This window comes from Caretta caretta, chromosome 9 (genome assembly GCF_965140235.1).
Source record: "Caretta caretta isolate rCarCar2 chromosome 9, rCarCar1.hap1, whole genome shotgun sequence".
Classification (NCBI taxonomy): Eukaryota; Metazoa; Chordata; order Testudines; family Cheloniidae; genus Caretta; species Caretta caretta.
The window spans coordinates 45,567,539-45,595,011 of record NC_134214.1 but is presented as its reverse complement, the minus strand read 5'-3'; the positions used below and the strand labels follow the sequence as shown (position 1 = coordinate 45,595,011).

At 40.7% G+C, this 27,473-nt stretch overlaps 1 protein-coding gene across 1 annotated transcript in view; it reads left to right on the top strand.

Moving 5' to 3' along the window:
- The first annotated feature begins 1,964 nt into the window (after nucleotides 1-1,964).
- FAM168B (family with sequence similarity 168 member B) overlaps nucleotides 1,965-27,473 on the top strand; it is a 34,197-nt gene continuing 8,688 nt past the window's right edge. Inside the window, exons 1-5 of the mRNA XM_048865083.2 lie at nucleotides 1,965-2,174; nucleotides 8,614-8,694; nucleotides 16,906-16,989; nucleotides 24,428-24,570; nucleotides 26,715-26,892. Of these exons, the coding sequence (XP_048721040.1) occupies nucleotides 8,625-8,694; nucleotides 16,906-16,989; nucleotides 24,428-24,570; nucleotides 26,715-26,892 (475 nt within the window). The 5' untranslated portion in view covers nucleotides 1,965-2,174; nucleotides 8,614-8,624. The remainder of the gene's footprint in view (nucleotides 2,175-8,613; nucleotides 8,695-16,905; nucleotides 16,990-24,427; nucleotides 24,571-26,714; nucleotides 26,893-27,473) is intronic.

Genomic DNA, 27,473 nt, shown 5'->3' with positions numbered 1-27,473 from the left:
GAACATAATTTGTTGGGGAATAGTCAACATAGTTTTTCTAAAGGGAAATCATGCCTCACCAATCTACTAGAATTCTTTGAGGGGATCAACAAGCATGTGGACAAGGGGGATCCAGTGGATACAGTGTATTTAGATTTTCAAAAAGTCTTTGATAAGGTCCGTCACCAAAGGCTCTTAAGCAAAGTAAGCAGTCATGGGATAAGAGGGAAGGTCCTCTCATGGATTGGTAACTGGTTAAAAGATAGGAACCAAAGGGTAGGAATAAATGGTCAGTTTTCAGAATGGAGAGAGGTAAATAGTGGTGTCCCCCAGGGGTGTGTACTGGGTCCAGTCCTATTCAACATATTCATAAATGATCCGGAAAAAGGGGTAAAGAGCGAGGTGGCAACATTTGCAGATGATACAAAACTACTCAAGATAGTTAAGTCCCAGGTAGACTGTGAAGAGCTACAAAAGGATCTCTCAAAACTGCATGACTGGGCAACAAAATGGCAGATGAAATTCAATGTTGATACATGCAAAGTAATGCACATTAGAAAACATAATCCCAACTATACATATACAACGATGGGGTTTCAATTAGCTGTTAACACTCAAGAAAGAGATCTTGGAGTCATTGTGGATAGTTCTCTGAAAACATCCACTCAATGTACAGCGGCAGTCAAAAAAGCTAACAGAATGTTGAGTATCATTAAGAAAGGGATAGATAATAAGACAGAAAATATCGTATTGCCTCTATATAAATCCATGGTATACCCACATCTTGAATACTGCATGCCAATGTGGTCGCCCCATCTCAAAAAAGATATATTGAATTGGAAAAGGTTCAGAAAAGGGCAACAAAAATTATTAGGGGTATGGAACGGCTGCCATATGAGGAAAAATTAATAAGACTGGGACTTTTCAGCTTGGAAAAAAGACGACTAAGGGAAGATATGATAGAGGTCTATAAAATCATAACTGGTGTGGAGAAAGTAAATAAGGAATTTACTCCTTCTCATAACACAAGAACTAGGGGCCACCAAATGAAATTAATGGGCAGCAGGTTTAAAACAAACAAAAGTAAGTATTTTTTCACACAACACACAGTCAACCTGTGGAACTCCTTGCCAGAGGATGTTGTGAAGGCCAAGATTATAACAGGGTTTAAAAAAGAACCAGATAAATTCATGGAGGACAGGTCCATCAATGGCTATTAGCCAGGATGGGCAGGGATGGTGTCCCTTGCCTCTGTTTTCCAGAAGCTGGGAATGTGAAACAGGGAATGGATCACTTGGCGATTGCCTGTTCTGTTCATTCCCTCTGGGTCACCTGGCATTGGCCGCTGTCAGCAGACAGGTTACTGGGCTGGATGAACCTTTGGTCTGATCCCGTATGGCCTTCTCATGTTCTTTTTGTGGATTCGCCACTTGCCGGAAAAAATAATTTAATCCTCCACTTTTTTAATGTAGGTCTAAAAGCTTTTCACTATTATCACAATACACTGGGATATTGAATGTTAAAGGCTTCTGCGTCCAGCTAAAGATGCTACGATGCCGCTGTTAAAAATAAGAAATGGCTGGAAACAGCAAATACAAATCCAAGACACAGACCCGAGGGGCTGCCTTTACGTGTGAAGGGCCAAAGCGGTCGCGTTCAGACCCGTCGTGAATACAGCGAATCAATGCCGTTCGGGGGAAATCATCCCGAGGACGATGGTCGAGATAAGAAAACCAGGTTATTGACCTGACATCTGTGTTACCGCTCTAGACACTACAAGTGGCTGTCGGCGGGGGGGGGGGGGGGGAGGGGTGCTTTTTGCCGTTCAAATGTGACAGCCCCTCCAGCTCCAATGTCTATGATTTTACCAAGGGAATCTCCCTGTCACGTGGCAGGGGCGCCTCAGACGTTTCCTTGCACGTGACCCTCCTTTTCCTTCCCTGGGAGGCTTCCGGGCCAGGCGCGACCCCCTCCCCGCCGTGCGGAAGTGACGTGCGGCCGCTCGCTTGCTGCGCAGCTCTCCGGAGAGGGACGGGAAGGCGCCGCCGGGACACAGCCGCAGGAGACGCAGGCCCCAGCCGCCGCTCTAGCTCCCGCCCCCTCCGACCGCGAGGCTCCGCCCACTCCCCCGCCCGCAGCAGACACCGAGCGACAGAGCCAGGGCCGGGGCCGCCACCACGAAGCGCCGCAGCCCGGTGAGTGCGGATGGCGCCGGCTTCCGGACCCCTCCCGCCCCCGGTGGAGAAGGGGGCCGGAGCCGGGGCCGCTGCCTCCCCTGCGGCCTGTGGGGCGGGAGGCGCGAGCCGCACAGCCTGGGGGGCCCCGGCGGATCCGATGTCCGGGAAGGGGGAATCGCCTCCGGCCCGGGGTTTATTTACCTCCGTGCCCCCGGGTGCGCCGCCCCCCGCCCGGTCTGCGGCCAGCCCCTGCACTCCCCTCCCTCCTGCTGGCGGGGGTGACAGCGGCCGGACTCCTCCAGCGCCCGCCGCCGAGGGCTGGGAGGCCGGGCGCTCTGCCCTTCAGGCGGGGAGGCCCCGGGCCGGAGAGGCTGCCTCCTCTGGGGTTGAAAACCCTTCGGGCGCTAGCAAAGGGACAGGCCGCTTCCAGCAGCCATCGCAGGCAGCAAGCACGATTCGCAGTCCGAGGAGGCTCCTGGGCACGTTCTGTAACAGGTGTCAAAAATGGCTTGGCCTGGAGGATGGTAGTGGCCAAGTGATAGGCAAGGCATCCAGTGGTTGTCAGCCATGTTCTTTTCTTAGGCCAAGTCTACTTTTAATTTGGCCCTTCGTTTTTCTCTCCCTGCCCCCAGAGAAAGTTACTGCCCTCGGGTAAAGTCTGAGAAAAAGTTAAGTTTTAAGCTTTCCTGCAACATATTGTTAGTCCTCTATTGATGTAGGCTAAATGACAGTCCTGCCAGGACCTTTATGAAAATGAGATTTGCATGCTACCAGGTGGTCAGAGTCAGCAAAATTATGTAAATAATAGTTACAGCAAATATTTCCAGTGCATGCTGAAGAATCTGCTTGCAGTTGCTGAATGTGCAGCCATGATTTTAAAAAAAATCTAATACCAATTGTGCTTTAATTAGACATTCCCCTGCAGTGTTTGAAACACACATCACAATTTTCTGCTGAAAAATGTTTTTATTATTCCATCTGAGAAATTATTTGTCCCTTTAGTAAAGTGCTGTTGCTTCAGAGATCAATAGTAGAACTGCACTTTAATATGTATTATTTTACAATAAATTTAAGATGTTTGTGATCTAATTTGACTAGATTTTGTCTGAATTAATATAATTTTGTAGTCTTCTAATTGCAAGTGTCATAAAACACACAGCTTCCCCACCTGTGCTTTTTGTGGCAGTAATTATGTATTTCAACTTCCAGGTTGAAAGACAGGAAGAATTAGAAATGCTTTTTTAGTTCCATCTCTGTGGGGATCTCATGACAGTTGCTTCTCATTTCTAAAAGGTGTGCAGAATCAAGTGAAAACTGACTTTAGAAAAGCACCCTTGTAGGCTAATAACTTACCAAAAAGAAGAAATGTTGTCTTAAGTATACATATATATTGAAAGGGTTTCATTCTTTAAGTATTCATTTTTTCCCTTCCACCTGAAAATCTGTTAACTGCCCAAAATCAGCAGAGGGGGTAGGTTTTTTTGTAGGACTCTGATTATCAAGGAACTGGAGGCTCAATTACCCAATCATACTTTCTCACAAATTATATAACATATCTCATCAATTATCTCATGAGGCACAAAAAAAAAAAAGTCCTGTTAAACTCTGATTCTATGTGTGATCGGTGTACCACTGGACTAGTCTGAGAGGACTTCGCTTCAAATGTAGCTAATGGAAATTCTACATGAAGTACTGAGTTGAGTAGATTAGCATTTTTCTTATATAGGGAGATTCATTGCCATTCTTCTTGAGGAAAAATATCCTCCAGCTCTTTTGCATTACGTATTTACGCTGCTGGAAAGGTATAATAATGTAAATAAATTACAAATGGTGTTTGTTAATCCTCAGGTTCTTGCACTGCTTGTCAGCTTATACCACAATTTGCTTTAATAACTGATGGGGTAAATCTGTACATGTAAATGGCTTCCTGTAATTTTAAAATTTCCTGTGATGCATAATCATAATGTTTTGTGTTCTCAGATACGAGTGCAAATAGAGACTAGATAATGTTAGTTTGTGTTTCAGCTTTGCAATTCAACCTGGGTGCTGTTCTCACCTGTGTCACACATTTTCTGTGCAATTTTGGGAAGTCACTTAATCCCTCTCCCTCCATATTTTTTTTAGTGGTTCTAAATTTTTTAAAGGTTGGGGTTTTTTTTTAAAAAAAATGGGGATAATACTTCTCATGGGGGGAAGTGGAGGCTTAATATTTCTGAAGTGTTTCGAGGTCCTTGGATGGAGCTATATAAATGCAAAGTATCCCTAAACATCTAAAACAGTGCAGGAAGTGCTCTCCTAGGCCTTGCCTATGTTGGAAATTTCCACCAGTGCAAACCCCCTAGTAGTGATAAAATAAATCATGACTGCAGCATGCATAGGGGTTTGCACAATTGCATGGACCTCAGTGACTGAAGTCTTGGCAAAACACCACGTAGTTAAGGTTTTAGCCAATGTCCGCTGTTTCAGGGCAAAAGAATCCTGAATTCTAGTCTTTGCTTGTAGAGAATGAAGGAACTGGTTTGTAAAATTAAAAGGTCTTTAAACATTGTATTGCTGATTTTGGAAGTTCATTGAATTATTTAAAGCTTTACATTTCTTGGTTAAGCTTCATAGAGGTGAAATCAATGAGCAAATCTGAAAACACCTGATGTAAAGTTGGGCAAGGGTGGAAGTTTGACTGTAGTCCGAAATATATCGACAGACCAACAGACACAAATTACAAGTGGAAACTTAGAATTTGCAACGTGGATTCTAAAAGTGATCCAGAATAGCTGAATGTTAATGTTTCCTTGAACTCTACAGGTCAGGTGTTGAATGAAAATATAGTGGATTTTAGTACGCTTGTGCCTTTGGGAAGCAGCCTGTTTAAGTGAGATTCTTCCCAACTCCTGTGATATGGAGCATCTAATGAAATGAGTACAAAGCAACGTTTAGCAGATTGTTCTAGTTCTGCAATTGAGGTGTAGCCGAATTTTTGAATACTAAGCTGTGGTTAAATATAATAAAGCCACTAACCTTTTTAGAAGCCTTATAGTTTTGTTTTTTCATGTATCTTTGTGTAGAAGTAGTCTTAGAAATACATTCTTAAATCCTATGATCCATTCTAGAAACACTTTCTCAGCTCTAACTGTAGTAGAGGTATTTTCCAGCACCTAAATCAGGTTAACCAAAACAGTTTCAGCTATAGCAGCCTGTCTGCATGTGTTCAGCTTCCTGGAACATTAGTTGGGCTGGGGAGAGGAGAAGAGGAACAGAGTTTTCTGCATGTTGGTCTGTGCCCAAAGGTGAGATTTGGCAAACTTGAGCAAAAAGGGAAGGGGGGAAAGAAATTTTTCCCTATTAAACATTTCCAAGCATACTTCAGAATTAGCTACATATAAAATGACTGAATAAAAGCTAGCAATATAGAAAAGGCCGGGGGGTTGCAACCCCCAGGAGGAGACTGTGTGATTTCCAGCACACAAACATGTTGGGTCCTTCACTGAAGATGTGGAAAGGATTATTTTTCACTGAGTTGAGTTGTGTCTAAAGCTCAGTCCATGCTTGGAAGACCTGTAAGCATTTTTCTATACTGATATAGCTCCATCCAGTGGTGGAAGCTGCTGGTTAAACACCACAATTGTACAAACACCTGCTGTGTCCAACTGCAGCTTCCTTTGTTGTTAGCACAAATGGGTGGGCCTACATTGGTTCAGATACATGTGTACAAACTTTCCAAGTATGGATGCCTCCGAAATGGAAGAACTTGACATAGTATTAATAACAGCTCTGTACTTCCCACAAGGAGGCTGTGTGATGCAATTTAAGGCCTTACTTGTCTGGAGTCCCCTTTGTGCTGACTCCTTACTCTGCATTTCAGTTGATGTGATGCCCTGCTGGAGTTGCTCTCTCACCTGTTTTTGTCCAGTTTCTATAGAATTCTCTTCTCTGGGTTTGTTTTTCAGCTTTTCCCAGGTTGCATGTTCTTCAGCTCTCTTGCTTATTTATGACCATGCCGTTTATTTGGGTTTTTTTTTTTTTTTTTTACTATTCCATCACCCTTGCATTGAATACTCTTACTGTTTCTTCCCTTCCCCAGAAGTCTCCCATGCTACTTAGCACTGTTGCCTCCCAGTTACTATAGAGATTGGGGAGGGCTGCACTTTGAAAGAGACAGTCACAGGGCTGAGGGCACCAGAGAGAGGGAGAGATTTGTGGTAGCCCTGCAGGTGTGAACACAGAGGAGTGGCCATCTCCCAGGGCATTCACTCCATGATCTGGAAATACCAGGACTAAAGGAAAGCTGGGATCTCATGGGGTTTTTTTTAAGGCCAAAAAAGGCAGAATGTTTTAAAACATTAAAAGGGGGACAAAGATGGAAATAGGAAGGCAAAGAGGTACAGGGATGAGAAGAGAACATACAACAGGAAAGATGTGCTGATGTGTAAGTGGATGAAAGTTAATTGATTTACAGAAGAGTGAGAAAGACAAAGTAAAATGGCACAGGCTAGTGAAATATTAATCCTTAAACCCTACTGTGATTGTATGTAAACTATCCCACAGCTTTGTATGTGGAATAGAGGGTGAGTCAGGAAGTGTTGTAGAAATGTTGTTGCTAATGGGAATTAGGTCAAATTGCTCCTTTATAGTTTGGCAGGTAGTAAATGCAGCTGCAGGTAATGTTCCTTAATAGGCAATGTAAATTGTGGGTTACTGTTGTTTAACTTAGTTTTTAAATGGACTTTTTCCAATATCCTGAGTGATGTTTTGATTTTTCTCTGCTGGAGGTTTGCCTGCTCTTTTTAGAAAAAGTAATGTTTGTATTGGTATTAGATAAAATTGTTGAGTTCATATAGTGCCGTTTTCTATGGTATTTTGGATTTTCTGTTAAACTTGATACAGTAGATGCTTTTGCGGAAAGCATAGTGAATTTCTGTTTGCACAAGTTCAAGGGGCTGCTTTGCTTATCATGCTGTGTTCTAGAAACAGTATTTTAATGAACTATACTCTTTACTCATCTTAATCCGGCAGACTTTTTGTTGTTGTTGTTGTTATTTATACTGTTTGATTGCTTGTACTCATTCATCTTAGGTAGTGACGCTACAGTGGCCAGTTTAACTTTAACTCCCCTATAGTAGTATAACAGTGAGTCTTCAATGCTGCAGGTAATGTTTTAGTTACTGAAGCTCTTTATTTAGCTTCATAAACTTTCTATACCCAAAGTTTTGTGACAGTTTTGGGCCTAAACTAGTAGTGTGTCCCTTCATATAACATTTACAGGTCAGGCAACAGAGAGAGGGAGGGACACAAGGATAATGGAATGGCTAGTTCTGGTAGCATGCCCATTTTGCTACCAGATATTATTTTAAGTGAAGGATTGGCACTAATGGACTGAAAAGAGGAGCTGCAAACATATTTAAAACAGAGGACTGGAATAATGTGACAAACTTAGAGAAACTCAATTTTTTAAAAATTAAAAGCAGTACAATTAACTGAACACATAGTCTTGTTTCTAAAAACCTCTAATAAAGAGAATTTTATTTTTAGAATGTGCCAAACTGACAGTTTGAGACTGCAATCCCTTATAAATTGCAAGAAAGTCTCTTATTTTTCTGTCTTGCTAATACCTCAACCTTACAATATCAGCTCTAGAAGTGGGAGCATGGTTTAGCAACTGTACCTGTTAAGCTTTTTCTTTTCTGCTAATTATGGCTACTTTTGAGATTTGGGCACTTATCCAAAAACAACTGGCCTGAAACCCCAAATCACTTCTGAAGAGCCAGTAGATAACTTTTTTTTGATTGGTACTGATGTAGACTAAACTTGAACATGTGAATTGTGGTGCTGTTTTCATACTAATTCTGAGCCATTTAGTGTAGAACCTTTTTTCCAGCTATTTTATTTATTTCTTAGGCTATTGACGCTTCAGGAACTTAAATTTGAGAGATTAGAATTCCATGCGAAAGAGATTCATTTATGTCATAGCACTTACTCCACAGTGCCAAGAGAAGCAGTAGCAGAATGTAACTCTTCGGATATCACCAACATAATCTTACAGTAGAGAAAGAAAGCCAAGATTGAGGTGGGGGTGCACATAAATGGAGAAGGCAAGGCGAGTGGGAAGCTGAAGCCGTCTTTTAATGGTAGTGAATGCTAGTTTGAGACAGTTAGGTGGTTTTATGCTTGTTTGGTTAGCAGGGGATATGGGCACAGTTTGAAAATAGTACACTCAACCATTGGGGAAATACTTTGCTCATTAGTAACCACTCCTTTAGTGGACTGAGGGGGGAAAAAACATTCTTAGAAACTTTTATACAGGTGTGTTTCTCTAGCTGCAGTTTAAAATGTTGATGGCTGGGATGGGTGGTAGAAATGTGCACTTTCCTTCCCACCAATTGCATTTAAACTCCTACAAGAATTCTAGGGACTCCATATGCTTGGTTAAGTTGATCTGATTATGTTCTTGTTTCCTTTTCAGTTATTGAAATCATGAATCCTGTTTATAGCCCTGGATCTTCTGGGGTTCCCTATGCAAATGCCAAAGGAATTGGTTATCCAGGTAAACAACTGAATTTCTGCTCTAAGTTTTCTTTCAAAGGGATGTCTGTGGGTTGTTGTTTATAACCCAGTCAGCGTAGACACTCAGGTGACTCACTTATGAATGTTTCCATACCTTCTGATAACTTTCAGTCACCAAGCTTATACTTCAAGAATAGATTACCTTGATCGATCGGTCCTTCAGCCTTTGTATAGATTGCACCGATCACATCAATAATAGATTGGGCATTTAAGTGATTTTGTGTTGTATTTTGTGTTCCTTAAACTAGTCTGGAAAAAAGTTACCTTAGGGGTTGTAACTAAATTTAAAATTGGTGGCCTGAAGGGAAACAATTTGGTCGACTATTTCCCCATTGTTGGCTGACAATTTCCTTTTATATCCTATAGTTCTTTTTTATTAGGCATTGGCAGTCGTGTGCCACAAATACAAAACAAAAAATGAGACACAGTGCCAGTGCCAAAGATTTTTAAACAATATTTTAGTGATGCCAAAATTATAGGGTTCTGTGCATTTCCCTTATTTTCTTTTTCCATTCCTGTTCTGAGGTTTTCTTTCTGCTTCTCATCCCCATGCCCTCCTCCTTTCTCACAATCCAATGCTTAGTTTGAGTAGGCGTGGCTTCTGAAGCCTCCAGGAGTTCAGAAGTAACATAAGACCATTAAAAAGAAAAGTACTCCTTTTCTTTTTCGGATACAGACTAACATGGCTGCTACTCTGAAATAAAACCATTAGTTAAGCCTTTCCAGAGTTCAGTGAAAGTGTGTGATGTGAAGAAATATTTAAATGTTTTTCTGCCATGAAGTATTTCAAGTGATTATTCTACTATTACGTAACTATAGATATGAGAAGTACAGCCCTTTTAGGGCAGGAATTGCTCTCTACATAATTTTTTTTGTTGCTTTGTCCATTCTGCTTTTAAATGTTCAAAGTGATAGAATTTATAACTTCTATTCAAAACTGTTCTCCAATTTAATAAGTGTTACTGTCGGGAACTTGTTTTAGTTTTTTCCTATTTATTTATATGCTGTTCAGTCTTACTAAATCCATTATTTGTGTTCACATCCTTCAAATATAGGTATTTGTGTCTCTGCTTAGCCAAATTATGCATAAAATTCTCATAATTAAATTCTTCCAGTACCCTAATTTTGTTGCTCTTCTCTGAATCTCTTTCAATTTACATATCTTTCTTGCACTGAGGTACTGTTGTAATAATTGGGCCTACAGGTTTACTGTAATTGCAAGCTCAATTGTAAAAAGTATGTAAATTTGTAAAATGTCACAATAACCTATAAAAAGCAAATGTTAATAGAGAAAAAATGAGAAACTTAATTAGTCTAAACAAAAAAAGCCTTCTGATGATCACTCAAGGACTCTTAAGATCACTCTTGGAAAACAAAATGTGGAACTGAAAATTAATAAACCAAAATTAGTGTGTCAAATATTAGATTTAATTAGTGGACGAAACAAAAAGTGGTAGGGCTATTCCACATATCTTTCCTTGTTTGGGTCCTTAAAAAGGATTTTGTTTGGGTGGGGGGGAAATAGGGAAGCACAGATTGAACCTTCTGGAGTGAGTTTCACCATCATGGTGGCCACCTCTACCATCTCCTGGGACCCTGGGCCTTCATACTAATGTAGAGGGATGTCCTGACCAGATTGGGCTAGAGCGGAATCCAGGTGACACCACCATCCCTACCAGTTACAGCTGAATTCCAAATACCACCAGAGATGAAACTGGATTAGACTTCAGCAGCAGCAACAGCTCCAACCCATCTCCACTAACTTCTCTTTTACCCAAAAGGACAGTGATTACCCTCTAAGCAAGGGTTTTTCCTTTTAAAACTCTCCAGGTAAAGGAAGAGGGAACAAAAAAATTGGTATCTTTAATAAAAGATTAAGGATTTTTAGTGGTGGTTGCCATGTGGACAGGACCGGGACTCCAGAACAGCAGCGGGCTGAGCAGGGCCGGCAGCCGGGACCTGGGCTGGCAAGAGCCAGCCCACGGAACCCCAGACCGACAGCAGGCTGAGCAGCAGCAGGCTGAGCTGCTCAGCCCGCTGCCGGTCTGGGTTCCTGGCTGCCTGCCCCTTGCCAGCCAGGCTCCTGGCCGCAGGCCCCGCTCAGCCCGCTGCCGGCCTAGGTGAATGGAACCCCAGGCCGGCAATGGGCTGAGCGGGCCGGCGGCGTAAGATCAGCATTTTAATTTAAACATTTTGAAAACCTTGTTTACATACGACAATAGTTTAGTTATATAATGTATAGGCTTAGAGAGAGAGACCTTCTAAAATATGTTAAAATGTATTATTGGCACGCGAAACCTTAAATTAAAGTGAATAAATGAAGACTTGGCACACCACTTCTAAAACGTTGCCAAACCCTGGGATAGACCAAGCCTATTTCTCAGTTCTGAATGGATGTATCTGGAGTTTGAGAAGACTTGCTGAACCTGCTGGATACTGATGCAATTTTCTCTCTTTGAACCAGGTTTAAGTTGGTATTTACCAGCACCCTGTCCTAAACTAGTTTTTTCCCTGGGAAATTGCCAGCCCTCACTATAACAAAGTTCATGTGACTAGTAAGACTTAAGGTTATTGAAATAACTTAAAATAATAATTTAACGGTTGCTGTACAGAATATTGCAGAGTTGAACGGCTATAGAAACAGTCTTTGAAAAAAGTTGCCATCATTTTCATTGGTTATTATATTACCTACATTACTTGATGTTACAGCTTCCCATCCAGGGTGCATGATTTTCATCATGATTTAAATCAGCAAGCAGCAGACTTTTAAATAATTGATTTTTAAATTATGTTTGCATTTGTACTTCAATTATTTTCCTAAGAAAAGGTTTATTTTTTGATTAGTACAACCATAAAAACATATTTGCAACCAAATGTGGTCTTTACAACACTAAATTTGGTACTTTTTGCTAACTAGGAGTGTACAAGATACCCACACACACTTGTTTAAGCAATTCTATAGCTAAACAAGTTTATTCAGAGTCTAGTTTTTACGTTATTCTGTTAGAAAATGGTGAATTATGTATTTTAGATTTTTTTACTTAGAATTTGTCAGGCTACATGAGATGGAAATTGGAATTAACTTACAAAATCGGTATTTTAAAATTTTTTGTTAAATAAAATAACCTTAAATGAGCTGGGTACCTAAAGAAAAAGTGTAATATGTTTAAAACTCATTTAAACAAAGGAAATATTAACTGTAGTTAGTGAGTTGATTGTTTCTGATCACCAGGGGCCAGATTTTCAAGGTATTTAGATGCCTCAAGTTGCAGATAGGTGCATAGTGGGATTTTTCAGAAGCACCTGAGCAAGAGGTTGCTGAGTTCCCATTCAAATCAGTGGGAGTTTTTTAGGCTCCTGACATGCTTAGGAGCTTAATGTGATTTTTAGAAGTGCTTATCTGTTTCCCCATGATATTGATCACCTTTGTAAAGGACTTTGGGATCTATGGATGAAAAAGGTAACAGATAGTTGGTATTATAGGCATCTTTAGGTGCTTAAATACCTTGGGAAAATCTGGCCCTGCTCCTTTACTTTGTTTTTCCTCTTCCAATCTATGAATAAAGGCAAGTGGAAGGGGATGAGATCTACCAATTCTAAAAACAATCTTGCTGTTCTTTCAACTCAGTTTCTCAGCTGTGAATGAACTAGTCCAAATAGAGAGTATTTTCTCTGCACCTGCTAGCTAAACAGAAGCCAGAAGAAATTGAGGCAAAATCTTTACTGTATAAGAGAAAGTATATACATTTCAAAAATGTATGTACCGTATATACTCATTCATAAGCTGAATATTTTTGGTAAAAAAGTGACTCATCAAAGAGCAGGGGTCAGCTTATAAATGGGTCTACACCAAAATTTGATGATTTTAAACTCTGTGAAATCATTGAATTGAATATAAGAAAAGGAGTACTTGTGTTACCTTAGAGACTAACCAATTTATTTGAGCATAAGCTTTCGTGAGCTACAGCTCAATTTATCAGATGCATAAAGTCTTTATGCATCCAGTGAGCTGTAGCTCACGAAAGCTTATGCTCAAATAAATTGGTTAGTCTCTAAGGTGCCACAAGTACTCCTTTTCTTTTTGCGAATACAGACTAACACGGCTGCTACTCTGAAACCTGAATTGAATATCTAATACATTGTTGTTTTGTTTACTTGGAGCATCTGCAGGCATGGAACCCCTCAACTCTGGGACTCCATGCCTGCAGATGCTCCAGATAAACAAAACGTCCCAACCTGCCAGTGGCTTATCCTGATGGGCTGGGAGTCAAAGTTTGCCAACCCCTGAAACATATGCTCGGCTTATGGAAGGGTCATATAGTTTTTACTATTTTTACCTATCCATCTTGGGGGGTTGGCTTTTAAAAGAATGGGCTAATGAAAAAGTATATATGGTAGTTAAAGCTGTACCCTGAAAATCTATTAATACTTGATGACTCTCTGATGTAGCAAATTTAATTGATTTTAGTAGATTATAGTACATTTAGTTAGTAACCTAAATTGTCAATTTCATCATTTAATTTTAAACAGGATAGTAACTTCAGAACTTTTACGATTTTTTTCTTTTTAGTGTTTGAATATATATTTAGTGCCAAGCTTTGTTTACTGTTTTTATTTAGCTTTGTGTTGTATGAATATGGATTTTTCACATTTCAGTTAATCATTCAGGGAATTAAACAGGATGAATTCAGTTAAATTGATAAAATGACTTATAAAAATCACATGTAAATCTAATGCCATAAAGTGGTATATTAACAGAGTAAATTACTATATCTTGTCTAGTTCAGGTTTAAACGGAACAAAACATGCTCTGTTAAGTAAATGATGGAGGCTGGGATGTGTTTAATGAAATACAGACACTTTTAGTCACTGCATGACTAAAACATCTCTGGCCTCCTTTTTGATAAGACCACTGATTCTCTGTTCAAAACTGCTGAATTTAGCAGGATGTTCTGATGCTGAACTGGTCTCTATTTTTAGAAGGCACATTTTATCTAAAGGTAGTGATGTCTGTATAAATACCAAACACGGGGAAGGGTTTTTGGGACTAAAATTGTTAAGAAGGGTATTTAGGCAGGATTACAGTAACAAATGAGTAGTCAAGAATAAAAACATTTGATTTAAAGACTAGTGGGTTGTAGGAAGTTGTTGTTTAATCTGCTACTTACCTTGTGCTGTTTGTTGACATTTCCTCTAGGAGTGTCTTGTTTTAGCTCAGTAGGAACTCTTACCTATAAGGAGCCCTCTTTATAGGAGCTAAACCTATAAAATAAGGATCGATGATTGAAAAGCTAATACAACTTTAAAAATAGTAGTGTTAGGTGGCAAGTTATAATTTAAAACATTTGGTTTTTAATTAACACCTGAAGTCAGTGAAATAACATAGTTTTGTAACCCTCAGTCAATTGCTGACACTATGGATAAAAATATTTGATTTTAAATAAAAAAAAAATCATTTTAAAATCAGATTTAAAAAACTTTCTAAAGTTTGAAATTGACAACATATGTCAAGGCCTACAATTATTATCTAATACAAAAAAAGCAGTAGTTTTTGCTGCCAATTTTTTAAAAAAAGTCAGACCACTGAACTGATGAAGTCACTGGCTAAACACGTGGAACCAAAGCTTGCTGAAGTGACAAACAAGCTTTTGCCAGCAGTGCCTTCTACTGCAGATGCAGAAAGAATATTTTCTTTCCAGTTTATTGAACGGAACAAATTGAGTGACTGGTTCAAAGTTAAGAAACCAGTTGGGAGTTGGAAAAGCAAGAAAGCTTTTTTCCTCTCCAGTCTATGAATAGAAACAAAGTGAGAGGATGAGAGCTGCTAAAATCTTGAAAGACATGGGGACCAAAAACAGTCACTTCACTGATATTTCTTTGTTTAATCATTTTTGAAAGGAAAACCATGTTTTGGTAATATTTTCTTGTGTCCAGCACATTTAAGCTAGTTTTATTGAATATAAAGCTTAAAATGCTGTTTTTGTGCATTTAGTTGCATTTGGATTTCCATCCAAATAGAGCTTGATACAGATGAGGAGAGGCTGAGGAAACTGGGATTATTTAGTCTGCAGAAGAGAAGAAGGGGATTTGATAGCTGCTTTCAACTACCTGAAAGGGGGTTCCAAAGAGGATGGATCTAGATGAGGGGTGGGCAAACTTTTTGACTCGAGGGCCACATCGGCGTTGTGAAACTCTATAGAGGGCCGGGTAAAGAAGGCTGTGCCTCCCCAAGTGGCCTGGCCCCCGCCCCCTCCCACTTCCTGCGCCCTGACTACCCCCTGCAGAACCCCGACCCATCCAACCGCCTGCACCCCCCTGCTCCTTGTCCCCTGACCGCCCCCTCCCGGGACCCCCCACCCTTAACCGACCCCCCCGGGACTCCACCCCATATTCAACCCACCCTGCTCCCTGTCCCCCAACTGCCCTGACTCCTATCCACACCTCAACCCCCAGACAGGCCCCCCAGGACTCCCATGCCTATCCAACCCCCCGTCCCCTGATTCCCTCCCCAGAACCTCCGCCCTATCCAACCTCCCCCTGCTCCCTGTCCCCTGACTGCCCCGACCCCTATCCACACCCCTGACTGCCCCCTGGAACCCCCCTGCCCCTTGTCCAACCTCCCTGCCCCCTTACCATGCTGCTCAGAGCAGCAGGAGCTTGCAACCCCACTGTCTGGTCAGAGCCAGCCATGCTGCCCGTGCCGCCCGGCAGGAGGAGCGGGCCAGAGCGCTGGCGGTGCACTGAGGCTGTGGGGGACAGCAGGAGAGGGGTCAGGGGCTAGCCTCCCCAGCCGGGAGCTCAGGGACTGGGCAGGACAGTCCCGTGGGCTGGACGTGGCCCACGGGCCGTAGTTCATCCACCTCTGACCTAGACTGTTCTCAGTGGTAGCAGAAGACAGAACAAAGAGTAATGGTCTCAAGTTGCAGTGGGGGAGGTTTAGGTTGGATATTAGGAAAAACTTTTTCACCAGGAGGGTGGTGAAGCACTGGAATGGGTTACCTAGGGAGGTGGTGGAATCTCCTTCGTTTGAGGTTTTTAAGGTCAGGCTTGACAAAGCCCTAGCTGGCATGATTTAGTTGGGGATTGGCCCTGCTTTGAGCAGGGGGTTGGACTAGATGACCTCCTGAGGTCCCTTCCAACCCTGATATTCTATGATTCTGCGAAATCACAAGTAAAAAGTTATCTAGTAAAGAAGAAATGAATCCTTTTTTAACGTAACAAAAAATGTAAAAATTAAGAATTTGAATAAATGTAACTGAAGCAATTACTGCTTAATAAGTGTATAGATATAGGTATCCTCCTGGTTAGCAAAAAGAAGCACCAAATTTAGCATAAAGGCTGTATTTAGTTGTAAGTTAACATGTTTTAATGGTTACTGACCAAGGAAAATAACTACAAAATACAAATGCAAAACACTATTGAAATGGACGATTTAAATTAAGGTTTCCTGCTTGCTGGTTTAAATTATCAATTTTAATTGTTATTTAAATCAGTATACCCTGGTGATCTTTCTGTTATCACCTTAGAACTTGGTTCCTGTCTTTCTTGCCATTGGTTTAGTCACGGTAATTGTGTAGATCAACGTCAAGGTGTCAACACAGCATTTTGCCACTGTGCCAGAGTGAATCACAGATTGTAACTGCTGAGTGTCATTGTGGGTGGTTGAAACAATAGGAGTATAACTGACATCTAAAAGCAGAGACAGATCTAGGTCAAATAAAAACAAGATATTTTGGAGGGTTAAAGTTGGCTTTTACTGTCCAGTTTGGGAAACTGTGATCCAGGAAATGAGTCACTCATGCTTGTATTTCTTCTCTTTACACAGTGAAAAAAGGGCTCACTCTGAGTTCAGTAGTCTTATTGCATTTTAGTGTTTGATGTTCTTTCTGATTATTTTATACTAAAGCTTGCAATCTGTCTGCAATTACTAGTGAGCTGGCTAATTCAGGCTTTTGCTGAAAGTGTGTTTTGGGGCAGAAGGGGGGTTGAGAAATGGGAACTGTGGCTTACTACACTTCTTAACTTTTCTTCCCAACTAGTTAGTGGTCACCTGCATTTCGAAACATTGCAATGTTTTGTTGATCTTTGGTCAAAAAGTATCATGCACAACAAATTCTCTGAGAACAAGGCATGTAGTCACACTGTGTTGCTTATCTAGAAAATAACCTGGAATTGTTCTCTTTTGTCATAGCTGGTTTCCCAATGGGCTATGCAGCAGCTGCCCCTGCCTATTCCCCCAACATGTACCCAGGAGCAAATCCTACCTTCCAAACAGGTATGCATAAAATACTTATTGCTTAGAAATACTCAAAAACTCTGTCTACATTAGAAGCATTTAAAATTGGGGGTGAGGAGACATGCATAAAGTTTTCTTTTACTTTGAAAATAGCATAAAATGGTGGTCTTCCAAACTAACCGGTGACTTCAGTTTTTGCATCTAGGGATGTTTACGCAGTGTCCACATGCAGTCCCCTGTTATAGATAAGGGAGGACTTTAACTTGTTTTTGGGGAGGTTTGAGTTATTCAATTGCCAGTGACAAGTATTAGGTAGTTAAAATCCTTACAAACATTTTTGATTACCTCTTTCCCTAGTCCCTTCTGACCTGACCCTCTGGATATTTCCCTTTATTTCCATGTCCCTCAGTAAGTCTCTTCCCTTCCTCTTTCAGAAAGGCGTCTGGAATATACCCTTTTATCACCTCCTCTGATCTTTCACCTCCTAAATTCTACGTGCCCCTTCCTACCGCAGGACCGTGCCTGTCATGCTCCTGCATACAGTGATTGTCCAACAATTCTAGCAGCAGGATGAAACAGCTATGATTCTGGACAGCTTTACTATTGTGTTCCTACTGGGTTGTGGGGAAAGAGCGGTGTTTAGGAACAACACTCTCATACTGCTCAGCTAAGGGGCCGGCAGGAGGAGGGATTTGGGGAGGAAAGAAGAAATGCACAGGGGCCAACGAACAGAAGTGAGAGAATCTCTGGAAGAATCCCTCAATGTGATGAGCATACTATTGCTATTGGAATGAATGAGAAACTGATAGTAGCTGTTAAATTAATCTCCAGTCGCAACAGAAGGATACACTCGGAAAGGGAACCATAGACTCTCTTTGAAAAGGGATATTACATTCAGATAAGAAATTGCTTACTGTCCTTTGTAAAATATTATGGCTTGCATAAATCTACATGAGCAATGAAAGGAAGAAGGAGAGTGGAGAAAAAGTAGCCTGTTTGTTGGTTTGCATATTGCCATACAACTTATCTAGAAAAATGTAGGATTTATCGATCAATGTGTAGCGCCTACCAAAGATGACTTGGGGGTGAGGGGGAAGAGAAAGGGAGGGCAGCAATGACAAATTAATTGGGAGGATGGAAAGAGAGGAATTTGTACGAAGAGCCTAATTCATAAATGGGCCATGTAAGAAACCACTGGTCTCAGCGCCTGCTATCGCTGGGGTCTTCATTTCCAGTGCCCCCTGCTGACCATTTCTTCGGCTGTGCAATGGCCTGTCTGGCTACCTCCTCCATAGCATTGTTCTCCAGCTAGGTCACCTCTTTCAAGTTGTGTCCCCATCTGGAGTAACAAAAGTCCGACCAAAGAATCCACATCAACAACAGGGATTCTTCTGTCTCTCTTGGGCTACATTGAAGTTCCCTGCTCTTCACCCCTCTTCTTGGGGACTGCAGAATTCCTTCTTTGCTCCTTTAGCTGAGTAATGCCACCCATGTTTTTTTCCCTCCCTGGAGGCTCTTCTTCCAAGCAAGTTTCCTCACTGCCTTTCCTCCCCAAGGACTCCAGCAGTTTTCCCAAGGACCTCTCTGCTTCTTACAGGCCCTATTCCACAGCCTCCCAGAGGAACCTAATTGCTCCCTGTCTCTCCAGCCTGCCTTCGCCAGGCACTTCCCAGACAGAGGAAACTCTTCCCTCAGTGAGTTCTCTTTCCTCTTTATGTAGTTCTCCCTGACCTTTTCATAGGTGGGATCATTTGTTGTAATTGAGTCACCAGATGAGGATGAGCTGAAGATTAAATGCTATGTCCCAAGCCAAGCTGAGCCTAACTCCTCTTAAAGGGCCAGCCAGCCTGGACACGTCAACACAGTGTGATTCCACAACAATTTATTTCAGGCAATGTAAGCTTAATTAATCTTAATTTAACTCTTAAATTTACCTTAAAAAAATTAAATGATGCCTGACATTCTGCAAACTGCTCTAGGAAGTAGACAGTAGATGTTAGGTCTGGCTCTGGGAGGCTTGTCATTTGTATTATTCATGACTCTCATTACATAAAGTATGGTGTTGTACCAATAAAATAAAATAAAAACCAGCAATAAAATAAAAACCAGCAGGATCTTATTAAAGGGAAAAAGGCAAAATACCACATTTACTGTGAATACAGAAAGAATCATAGTAAGCAGTTAGTTATAGTTATAACATTCCATTCAATCTCATATTTATTCACACATTCATTCATACAAACATATACACACACACACACAGGTTCTGCAAGGTTGTTATCATAGTTACCAGCCTTAGAGTTGCTCATGCCAAGCCACTGGCCAGGTGGCCTGGACATGAGGAGGGAGCAGGGCCTTGTCAGATGCTCATCTGATGCTCCTGGAAGTTGGTTTGCAGAATCAGACCCCAAAGTTCTCACTTTTTAGAGTCTATTTTTATAGGGGGGGGTCCTCTGGTTATTTCCACTTGACGCCTTCTTCAGTCGATGGACACTGGATTCTTAGGCTGGCACCTCCCTGATCATTCAGTTATTATCCACACCAAGCATCCATCCACATACATCCTCTATCTCTATTTTAATCACAATTGTTAATACAACAAAAGGGTGGGGAGTCTCTGGGTGCTGTTTCTGTTGTTACAGAGTATTGCTTTGAGTCTCTCTCTCTGTGAATTGCTTTGAGAACAGACTCTGTCTTAGAATGTACTAACGCAATTAGCAGCTTGCAAGTTTCACACATAGAGGGAGAGAAACAGTACCAAAAACCAAGAGACCTCTTAATTAGTAATACCCTGGAATTTAAACTATGGGGAATCAAACTCATTTGTGATTTTAATATAGAACTTCTTTAATATGATCCAACAATGGTTGTAGTTACTCCTGTAGTTCAATATTCAGTAATACCATTCTGATTTTACAGGTTTTTGTCTATGCACCTTCAACCCTAGATGAACATATCTGTCAACGTGCTTTGCCGTTAAGTCCCCCATGCCTGAGATTGCCTCAATGATAACTCTACGCCTTGTATGTACAAGGCAGGAGACAGGGTATATTTGATTTAAATAACTAGTCAGGAAGACTCGATTTAATCATGGATTTCTACATAAAAGTGCGTTCTGGTTGGTTGTTATAACCTTAATACATATTCTTCCCAACTCAGAGATTGATGTAGGTTTCATTTTTAGAAGGTACACACGATACATTTTTAAAGTGATTTATTTTTGAAAACTTTTCAGATTAGTTTTACAGCTTTCAGAAAATGAATGGTTGGTTATTTCATTTACCAAAGGTAATTGAAGCAGATATTTATGAAGTCATTGGGAGGTGAACTATCTCCAATTCACATTAATCATTAATTTTGGAGGATTTTCTTGCCATGCTGTATTAGGAGGAGAGAGAACATCACCAGACAGACATTTAAATTGTTTTATTTAACTAAAACAACATTATGTATTCTGGATTTTTTTCTTCAACAGCTGACATATATTTTAACAAAACAAGCATGTGAATTTTTTAATTTAGTTGAACATTCAAGTTTTTTAAAATCAGGTTTGTTTTTGTTAAAATTGTTTTTAACTAAAATAGTTAAATAAAATATATTTTAAAAAAAATTAGACTGTGTCAGCCAGGTCAACATGAGAAACTTAAAATATTGGCTTCTGCAGCTAACTCAGTCATCTGTCATTTTCACCTTCATTTTCCTGTTTGTTCATAATCTGGAAACGAAAAACAAGTTTTCCTGCTTTTTCAGGTCCCAAACGATTTCTCAATTTGGAATGAATTAGTCCAAAGGAAGAAAATATTCTTTCTATGCTGGCAGAAGAAGCTACTGCTGTTAAAAGTGAGACTGTCACTTCAACAGTCTCTGGATCCAAGTGCTTAAGTGACTTCCACCAGTTCACTGGTGTGCCTTTCTTTAAAACATCATCAGCAAACCTATATTTCTTGAATGGCTCTTACTCCCAAACGGGGTCTCTTTTACGGCCTGCTGCCATTAGAGGTTTTCTCTTCTAGTGAGAGAATGGTATGGTAGATCTCAAATCAATGAAGGGTACACTCAGAAAGACCTCAAGACTTCTGGAATATGCTGCTCAAACAGTTTCTCTTTTGTTTCTACTGTCTGTCCCTCCCTTCTCACATTTATCTCCAGACTTCTTCTTGTCCAGATTTATTCCACCCCCAACAATCTTCTATTCATTGAACTTTTTGAAACTTCGCACTTTTAGAGAGAAGTAAGGGTTTGACTCTGTGTACCCAAATTTGCAGAGGGACAGTAGGGTTGAGGTCCGTTATTTCTCACCTCTATATATTATTTATTTAAAAACATTTTTGCTGTTAACAAGCGTGTTATCTCTGGAGACACAAATCCACAGTTTGAGAACTGCAAAACTAAGCATTTCTGATGGTATCTTCTAGCTTGAGCACTGAGTCCCATTGGGTAGATAAAAAGATTAACCTAAATAATCTATACAGAAGCCCCTGGAACCCCATAAGATTGGGTCCCTAATCCATGAACTATTGGAACTCATTTACAAAACTTTCCTTAAACATTACATGAATATATTGTCTCTTGCTGGAGAGTTAGAATTTATAATTTCTATTCCATGATGAGATATCTTTGAGCTATAATGTATCTTAATTAAAACTGTCTTTAGATTGCTTTTTGAGGGGGAAAAAACCTTTTTATCAAATTCCGATTATTATTATTATTTATTGTTTTTAAATCATTGATTTCTATCCACCCTCGCAGGAGACCTGTCATCCATGTCCTGGTCAAAACTCTCATCACTTTGCTGAGAAATACCTATGCGTTGGAGTGTTAAGGACCATTGAGATAACTTAAGAGACCTCTGTTGTTTAGTTTTAATATCCAAGTCCTGTTGCAGCTCCTTATAGTGGCTCCAGGGACTGCTGCTTTGTAGGCTTCTTAGCTTCTCCTTGAAAGCAAGGAGAAGAAGCCAGAAGCACCATGTGGGTCCACGGATGACTGGAATTGGTTCTGTGAACTGCTAGTTCTCTGCAGACAGTGGTTTAAGAGCCATTGTGTATGTAGATTTGGGCTCTGGATAGTCACACACAATCAGGCATAATTATCCTATATAAAAATAAACAGCATATAATATACTTACCAAATTAAGGTCTTGATTAATTTTTATCCACAGCTCTTCAGTTCGTTCTCATTTAATATTTGGCCATTTGTCTTTCTGACATGCTTTATTGAATGAGCTGAACTTGCAACATGTTTATTAAGGTAGAACTTGTTCTACATTTGATGAAGGAAATATTTTTCACTTTTGTAGGGAATGATTAAAACTGGATAGAACTACCTCTTTGTTCACCATCCTCAAGCATACTAATTTTACTGAACGCTAACACCATGAGTTTTACTGCTGAATGGGGAAACCGAGAGCTCTTCTTTCAGAAGTAATAGTCAGCCATCATTTTTGGTTACTTCTTAAAAATTATTTTAAAATTTTTAAAATATTAAGTCCAGATTTTTCTACTTAAGACACGTAGCTTCATTAGGCACTTGGTATTAGCCAGAAATTCCTGTTTAAAAAAAAAAACCTAACTTTCCCAAGGAGGATGACAGTCACCGATCCCTTGTGAATCAGTACATTAACACATAATATCCTCTTTCTTTGAAGCAAATACTTAAACTGCACAAATCTGATACAGAAACTCAAGTTTTAAGTAGCTGCACAACTATAACCAATGGACTTCTAACGTCTAAGGCAAGATGGACCAGTCACTAGATTCTGTTTTTGGCACCTGCTGATGGCTCTCTTAGAGTTAACACTGAGCGCTTTGCATCAGCTCCATGGAGCCATACCACATGAGGCAAGACCAGAAAGTGCCCTTACTGGGAATGCCGATTATATAGTTCAGCATGAGGGACTTGTGTGTGTGACTTGAGGCCTTGGTCTCCTCCCTCTCCCCTCAGAGCAGTCAGTCTAGGGCTGTTCATAGTATGGCCCCACCTTCCATTGGCAGAGGTATGCACTGCTGGCAGAGGGCGTTCATTTTCTAGCTTCTGCCAGTTAAGGCCCACTGTCAGCAGTTAGGTTGCTGCTTCTCACTGTTTTCCTGCCTGCCCTGTCAGACATTGGCTCCATTATCCTAAGTCTCCTTACCCACTGAGTAGGCCCAAAGAACCTATGCCTTTTAGGTGTTCGGAGTCTGAGCCAAGAGCATATGCCTCAGTCACTGCATATCTGGGTAATAACTGCATAGCTCCTAACATGCCTGAGAGGGAGGCTCACTTCTATGGACCTCACGAGATGTGTAAAAGCATTCTGGTGGCATCAAGCCTTTTATCAATCTATTTTAAAAAATTCATAGGAGATCATTAGGAGCTGGTCTGCACACAAATTATATAAAGGTCTTTATTACTGAATACCAATAAAATGTAGGGACACAAGTGCCATTTTTTAAATGGGATTTAAGCTCTTAAGTGACTTAAGTGCTTGTGTTACTTGTATCTTACTTTAGCATTTAACCACTGAAGTCCAAATTTTAAAAATTTAGTTTAGGCATCCAAGTCTGAAAATGTTGGCATTTGCTGTTAAGTGGCAAGGAAATATCATTAAAGGTAACTTAAAAATGGAAGATGCAAGCTGGAGGTGTCACTGCACCCCTCCAAAATGTTTGAGAAGCCCTTCTAACCATTTAAAATAGTTCTAACCTGTAGAGTAGGGTAGTTCTGCCATTGCATAGTTTTCTGCTGAGATTTCTTCTTTGCAAAGAGATCACTGATTGTAATGATTATTGGTGTGTGCTGGGAACTTGGTTAGCATTTGATGCATTCCAAGCCATTTGGATCAAAACAGACGTTCTCATTATGGTGGAGCTAAACTTCTCATCAGTGTCACAACAAATGTGAGTTACAGCATGAAGTAGACTTGAAAGAGATCCTAGTTAAGACATGTTTTCTAGATGCCAAAAGCCAAATGTGTTGTACAACCTCCTTCCTGATTTAATTGGGGATTGGCCCTGCTTTTGAGCAGGGGGTTGGACTAGATGACCTCCTGAGGTCCCTTCCAACCCTGAGATTCTATGATTCCTCTCCCCGACATCAGAGTGTGGCCACATTTGGCACAACTCTTCCGTTCTGCCACCTTCCTTATGTTCATTGGAGCACTTGACTCAGTCCGGGAGGGTCTTTGGATTTTTCATAGTCTTCTGTAGGAAAGCAGTTTCCTTATGTCCATTAGTTAATTGGAAAGTGGTGAGTTATGCGAATTAGTTGATCGACAGGCAGTCAGGTATTACTGACTATATCTGTCCTTATGTGACTAATGCCTTTTAAGAATTTGTGCATAGGTATTGATGATAAAATATCATACTGAATAAGATAAATGTGAAACATGAGGGTTAAGAATAATAAATTCAATTATATTAGTCTCAAACTTTAGTACACAGTACTCTGTTCATTGTCTTGCCTATGGCGCTTTAAAGCAGACTTGCCTTTGTTTCAGGTTATACACCAGGAACACCATATAAAGTATCCTGTTCACCCACCAGTGGTGCAGTGCCACCTTATTCTTCTTCACCCAATCCCTACCAGACAGCTGTGTATCCGGTTCGAAGTGCCTATCCACAGCAGAATCCATATGCACAGGTAAAGAGTAAAGCTCAACTATTTTGTGCCAGTTCAAATAGTATCTTGCTTTCAGCATGCATTGTAAACTTTTAAACTCTAAATGTTGTTTCATGAAATAGATGACCGCTTATTTCTACCTGTTTTGAGGGTTTGTTACCAGAATGCTTCATGTATATAAAAAAAAAAACTTAATTCCCTGTCCAGCATGTAAATTTATGTTGTGCACAGTGATGGGCTTCTCCCTTGTAATTCTTCTACTCTGCGCTGATTGGGCCTCAACTGGAGTATTCTGTCCAGTTCTGGGTGCAACATTTCATGAAAGATGTGGACAAATTGGAGAAAGTCCAGAGAAGAGCAATGAAAATTATTAAAGGTCTAGAAAACATGACCTGTGAGGGAAGATTGAGAGGTGAGGTGGAGGGAAGGGTTTGTTTAGTGTGGAGAAGAAAAGACTGAGAGGGAGGGGACATAAGTGCAAGTACACAAGGTGTTTAGAAGGAGGAGGCAGAAAAATTATTCTCTTTAACCTCTGAGAATAGGACAAGAAGCAATGGGCTTAAATTGCAGCAAGGGCAGTTTAGGTGAGATATAAGGAAAAACTTCCTAACTGTTTGGGCGGTTAGGCACCGGAATAAATTGCCCAGGGAGGTTGTGGAATCTCCATCATTGGAGATTTTTAAGAGCAGGTTAGACAAACACCTGTCAGGGGTGGTCTAGATAATACTTAGTCCTGCCATGAGTCCACGGGACTGGACTAGATCATCTCTTGAGGTCCCTTCCAGTTCTACGATCCTGTACTAGTACACTAAAGTCAAGAGTTTAAAAAACGGGTGCCTAAAATTAGGCTTCTGAGTCCAGATTTAATCTGAACATATGGCCTTAATTTTCAAAAATGTTGAGAGACTCATTAAAGTCCATGTGAGCTTGTGTTCAGCACATTTGAAAATGTTAGCTTTAGTTATCTAAATAGGTCACCTAATTTTGAAAAGTGTTTAAGCCACATTATGCAAGTTAGAAACATGAAAATCAAAAGTTGGAAACTTGAAAATGAGTGAGACTTAAGAGTCTAAGTGCCTAAGTCACTTGTGAAAATAGCACGTTAGCTTCCAAATCTCTTCGGGTAAAATTACAAAAGTGCCTGTGTCTGGACTTGGAAAATAAATTTTGGGCACTCCTTTTCTTAAGTTCTTAACCCCTGTTTCAAAGTGCTGCTATGAGAGGATTGTGGCAGCTGCTGTTGCTCCTTTATGCAGGAATAGCAGGATCACACTGATGCTGTCCTGGTCAGTTTCACTCCACTTCTACTGTGCCATGGTGAAAACAGGAACAGAAGCGTGATTGTTCAATGTTGTGGGGTAGAGACAGAGGTCTCTTACCTTTTCCTGACCTTCCAAAGAGTGATGGTTCCATACAGAGTACTTCCCCCATGACCCAGCTGAAGCAGCATAATGAAACTGATGATAGCATCAGTTTCAGTCTTCTGCATCACTAGACAAGTATCTAGGATACAGTAGCATAAGTGTGATGCTATGGAGAGGTCAGAAGTAGAAGCAAGGAGGAAAGAGCTGGGGCAGGGCTAGATGAAAACTGACTCGGAAAAGTGAGCAGCCCTTAGGAGTCAGGGTACAGCATGTTGTAATATTTAAGTAAAAACTTGCTTGCAGGGCCTTGGCAGTACTCTGAAGTGGTCTACTTGGGCCCTGCGGGAAGAAAGCTTCACCATGTTGCACTCTAGTAACCTTTTAGGGCTTTTGATTCTGGAAGAAGACACACCCAATCCTCAGCCAGGTGGTTTATTGCCTTTAGGGAAAGCAACCTTGAAGGATCCCCAGGGCATGGGAGGGGAGGGGAGGGGACAAAACCACAAAATCCAGATGCAGAGAAGAGACAAAACAGCTTAATTCTAGAGAGAGCTTGTATTTGGGAGTTTTGGCTGCCCAACCAGTAGTTAGTTGCTGAAAAACCCTCTTTTTCAACCCTGAAGTTTTAGTTTCTCTGTTTGAGTTTTAAGTATTCTGTCTCCAGTCCCTGACATACATCAGACTCCTATTTCTGGAATAACACATTGCTGCCGTGAACATTTCAAAGGTTGAATTATTGCTTTCAGTACATGTGATAGTGAAAATATACTTAGTAGGTTTACTTATTTTCTTTTCCAACAGCAAGGCACTTACTACACACAGCCTTTATATGCAGCACCACCCCACGTAATCCATCACACCACAGTTGTGCAGCCTAATGGCATGCCAGCAACTATGTATCCTGCTCCAATTCCACCACCAAGAGGAAATGGTGTGACTATGGGAATGGTGGCTGGGACCACTATGGCAATGTCAGCAGGTAGATTGATTTATATTGCTTACACTTTTTGATGAAGTATAGTTTGGGTTTGTGGTCCATTTCGTACAGTATGGATGCATTACATGTTAAGGCCTTACCAGAAATGTACTGCAGTTACAGGTTTCCCACAACCACTAATTTTGTTTGAGAGATGTTTGTGTGCTTGTATATGAATTTTAAGCCATTCTAACGACAAAATCCTAGTACTCTGGATCAGGCCAAGTAAGCAGCATAGAAACATTGAAACCAAGGAAATCTGACGTGGCATTCTAATTGCAGCACGAGGGGCTTTTGTTCCTCTAGTCACTTGGGGTTTGGGAATTAAAGAGTACAGTTCTCTTTCCCAGGCTGAGTACTAAGTAAACTCTCCATTCTAGTTAATCAGATAGAGAATCATTGGTCAGAACTGCCAAGAGTGATGCCAAGCTGCACTTTCAGAGGGAAGGTTTTAGGGCCTGGACATAATGCAAGGACATCTGTGGTCAGCACATTTGACTGTCAGTTACTGGTGCCCATGTGCTAACATGTTTTTTTAGTGTTGTCAGAACAACATAGTTTTATAACTAAGACCTAGGTTGTAA